Source organism: Morone saxatilis, unplaced genomic scaffold (genome assembly GCF_004916995.1).
Source record: "Morone saxatilis isolate NCDOM2014 unplaced genomic scaffold, NCSU_SB_2.0 Contig17, whole genome shotgun sequence".
In the NCBI taxonomy this organism is placed as follows: Eukaryota; Metazoa; Chordata; class Actinopteri; family Moronidae; genus Morone; species Morone saxatilis.
Genome location: NW_023339729.1, coordinates 24,113,683 through 24,117,673, shown reverse-complemented (window position 1 = coordinate 24,117,673; position 3,991 = coordinate 24,113,683). Strand labels below are relative to the sequence as shown.

At 37.7% G+C, this 3,991-nt stretch overlaps 2 protein-coding genes across 3 annotated transcripts in view; one reads left to right on the top strand and one right to left on the bottom strand.

The window, feature by feature from the left end:
- Positions 1-489, bottom strand: part of eri2 (ERI1 exoribonuclease family member 2) — a 4,554-nt gene extending 4,065 nt beyond the window's left edge. Inside the window, exons 1-2 of the mRNA XM_035660920.1 lie at positions 346-489; positions 63-127 (exon numbers count right to left, since the gene is read on the bottom strand). Coding sequence (XP_035516813.1) covers positions 63-127; positions 346-368 — 88 coding nt within the window. The 5' untranslated portion in view covers positions 369-489. The remainder of the gene's footprint in view (positions 1-62; positions 128-345) is intronic.
- Positions 490-781: 292 nt separating this feature from the next.
- LOC118327618 (RNA exonuclease 5-like) overlaps positions 782-3,991 on the top strand; it is a 9,223-nt gene continuing 6,013 nt past the window's right edge. The window contains exons 1-6 of one of the 2 annotated variants that reach the window (XM_035661040.1): positions 782-895; positions 1,904-2,188; positions 2,359-2,485; positions 2,581-2,701; positions 3,085-3,192; positions 3,530-3,618. In XM_035661040.1, coding sequence (XP_035516933.1) covers positions 1,923-2,188; positions 2,359-2,485; positions 2,581-2,701; positions 3,085-3,192; positions 3,530-3,618 — 711 coding nt within the window. In that variant the 5' untranslated portion in view covers positions 782-895; positions 1,904-1,922. The remainder of the gene's footprint in view (positions 896-1,903; positions 2,189-2,358; positions 2,486-2,580; positions 2,702-3,084; positions 3,193-3,529; positions 3,619-3,991) is intronic. The other variant, XM_035661038.1, reaches the window with a different exon arrangement.

Genomic DNA, 3,991 nt, shown 5'->3' with positions numbered 1-3,991 from the left:
TGTTTATTTGTTGTTTGTAAAGCACTTTGGATCTCTGTGTCTATTTAAATACTGATACTTACTTGATACCAGTGCTTTCTTTAACCCAGTAGAGGACTGACTGCGTTGCCTCAGTAATCCTAATTCTCTGTGGAGACATGAAGTGATTGAAGAGCCTCTTTTATAAGATTGCAAACACAAATACATTCACTATGCAAGCACTCAACATAAAACACACGTATAACGACGCCAATGTTAGTTATTAAAACGTAAAATGTTGTTATAATGGGTCATGTTTCTTTGTTTTCCCAGTTATTTACGTTAGCTGCTTGGTAACGCTAAACTAAAGGCTCACGGTTTACTTACTTGGCCAGTTTCTTTGTAGACATAACGCTGAATATGACTTGAATTCGGGTAAATAACTTGTCAAAAAGCTCTGAAACTATAAAAGTTTTGCAGCAAAATCGCGCTGTTCTTTTAAAAAGCGTTCATCCATCACTCTGCGGTGGATTAATTACGGCTGCAAGTCAATAAAATCAACTGCAGATAAAAACAAAACTGAACGAACTGCATTTCCGGTGTTTCCATTTCCGCATCAAAACAAAAGCATGAAAAGATAAAACGAATGAAAAACGTTTACATGGCGACTTGATGCCGGTCTGATCTGTAATGTGTGATTCTGTGCGACTAAACACTGTTAAATCTACGCAATTTTATCTACATTCACTGACTGAAATACATTACAACGCTTAATACATTCTTTTATTTTTTAAAGTCACAAACCGGAAATATTGCTCGTGTTTTTAACTTTATAATAGTGTAACATGCAGCAGCTCTGTGCTTTAACCATGTGTTTGTAGCCTCTAACAGTGGTGGAAAAACATGAATCTGGCACCCGAAGGAACAATAACATCTGGTATTTACACTTTTTTATTGTCGGTAATATTCTCACGCCTATAACGAACTTATAAACACTCCTAAATCAAAAGTGTATAAGTGTAAATTCTTAGTAGAAGTGTCAGCTAGCTCAAGTGTTTCCTGTGTTACTGTTATTCTAGTAATGAACCACCAAACTGATCCCTGAAACTCCCTTAGAGAGAAGCTTTTACTTTATTTATCTGACAGTTGCACAAATGAAACAAACGCATTATGACACAGTCACTAGATGTGTGTGAAAATTCATATATTTTAATGCACACATCCCCTCATGATGGGATAAAGTACCCCAACGACAACAACATGTTATTTATCCCATTGATCGCCATAATGCTTCATAGCTAAAGTAATTACAGTCACCAGCAAGTTATTCTTGAATACTTTGGGGTTGTTGAACAGTATATTTGCTCTTCTTCACTGTCACTTACACAAGAGTGAAGTTGTTCCAGAATATCAGTCAGCCAAATAGTTTCAATAATAGTTGAAAGTGTTCAATGTTATACTCAAACATGACTTGTTTCGGTACCTCACATTGAGGATTATACTGTAAACATGTTTTTTTCTTTTTCGTCAATAATAGTTTAAAGTTAATTCCTGTATTAGGTATGTTATAAGATTAGGCAGTTGTATATTTTAATCATTAAAGCAGCTATCTTTTTTTCTTTGTTTATTTTTGCACCAAACGACAATAGTCAAAAATAGAGTTGAAGATTATTTAAATGAGGGAATATCTGATCATCTGTCAGTAAAGAACACTTAAAGCATTCAATGTCAACTTTAAAATTCAAATTCACTGGCGCATTTAGGTTATTATTTAAAAAAGTATTGGCTGAACACAGAGCTCCCCTGTTCTAACTTGATAAATAAAACAATACAAAAGTAATGAGGAACATGTGTAAATCGTAGATGTGCAGAAAGTTCAGCTCAAAAACAGTACTTGACAGCCAGGAGACAATGTCATTTCAAACATCTTCTTTTAATTTCCCAGTAGAAACTTCAGCTTGAACATGGAGCCTTCATCATCATCAGCAGCAGCAGCAGCAGCAGCAACATGTAACAGAGAGAAAAGAAAGAACATCGTCCCCCCAGCACAAGAGAGGGCGAAGAGACTGAAAACCGTGCAGGAAGGTGAGGAGACGCTGGAGTGTGTTTCCCGCTCACCGAGGATCTCCGTGCTGCTCGACCGCCTTCAACAGCCAATTACACCGAATGAGCTGATGGAGCTGCTGCATTATGCCGCTCTGGGGAAAACAGGTGGCATTAAACAGCCCAGGTAATGACTTTGGTAGTGACATCTTATCAGTTCTCATCAAATAAGTCTTTGTAATGTACTTATACCGTGTCCCTGAGCTCTAACAATAATCTAAATGATCTATTTCAAGTCTTTTGTGCTGCAGACTTCACCACTTACACTAATTTTTTTCCCCCCTGTGTCTCTTATAGTTGGTGCCGTCTCCTCCGCCAGAAGAAGATTAAAGCCGTGAATGTCGTGATCGTGGAGGGCCTGACCCAGAGTCACTTTTACAACCACTACCTCACCCTGCGACACCTCAGGAACAACTACAGCACTGTAAGTAACCAGAGGTGATGTGAACATACTATGATATTGAAGTTATTGAAGTTTTGGGTTAACACTGGTTGTTGTTTTTTATCTGGCTGCATTAGAGGGTCACCTTTACTCCATCGTCTTCCAACTTGGCGTCAGAAATCTTCAGCAGCGAAGTTCCTGAATTGGACGCTCTGGCCCTTTCACAAAGACACAATGAAAGCAGTGAATTGCCCAAAGGTGAGAGTGGGGATTGGTTCTGAGTGTGTGGAGATCTCTGCAATATATGAATACATTAATATCGGTATAACACAACAATAGATATTGTCTAGTCTCTAGATTCTGGTTGTAAGAAATGATGATTTTGCCCTTTCCTGATTTTTATTTCATTTTCAGAACTCATTCAACTTCAAACCCGATTAACTAACATTAACTGTTAGTCAAAATAATCTTCTTGTGTGTAACTATCTTCATATTCATCCCCAGAATATCACCACATTATCATATTGTGGCAGTTGGTCAAAGGTATTACATTCAGTAGTTTGATGTGTTTTTGCTCTTGTTCTTATTTATTTGTGTGTGTGTGTGTGTGTGTGTGTGTGTGTTATTGTGTATTGCTGCAGCATTGAAGAGTCACCCAGTAATCACCAGATTTGGGACACAGAGGAGAGGACTTACAGCTTATGTCCTCCCCCAGGAGGAGATGATCAAGAGACACTACCCTATAAAAGGTGAGTCTCTCTCTCTCTCTCTCTCTTTGATTGTTTTCCAAAGCTTCTGTTTTCCCCGTCCTCAATAAAACACAAGGCCTGTGTTTTTAGATGTATCTACTTTGGAAACCTTTGATTAAAAGCATAGTTTTTGGCCATCATAGTATCTCCTACACGCTTGGAAGGGCATCTTCAGTTGGTTGCAACTTTACCGCTAGATGCCACCAAATCCTACATACTGGTCCTTTGAATGGAGAGAAAGAGATGCATTTTCAGATTTAAACGGGTTAGTGTGGATTTGTCTCTGTCTCCATCTCTACCTTCTCACTTCTTGTATTTGTGTTCCGTTTGGACACAGGGATGCCAGGCTTTGAGGAATTTGTGTGCACAGATAGTGTTGACTGTGTGACTGACAACAGCCCTCTGTATGGACTTGACTGTGAAATGGTGAGTGATCTCAGTTATATACTTAATTCCACAAGTGTATGTTGTGATAAATCCATGTGTTCATATAATATTGATAGACTGGTACCATTATCTCTAGCAATGTATCCTTGATACACCAGTTTGCAGTACTGTCTAAAACGATATATTATAAATACACTGGCACATACTTATACATATGATATTAAATATTTTCTAATGAGCTATTTTGACTTTTAATGAATGTATAGCACATTCTGTCAGGTCAGAAAGTACAAGACAGTAATATAAATACTATAAATGCTCTTTAGGTTAAGTTTTTTGTTTTTGTCAGATTGGAATTATCCAACAAAACAGTTCATAAATTCAGTCATTCCAAGGTTTCCATCTCTGCTCC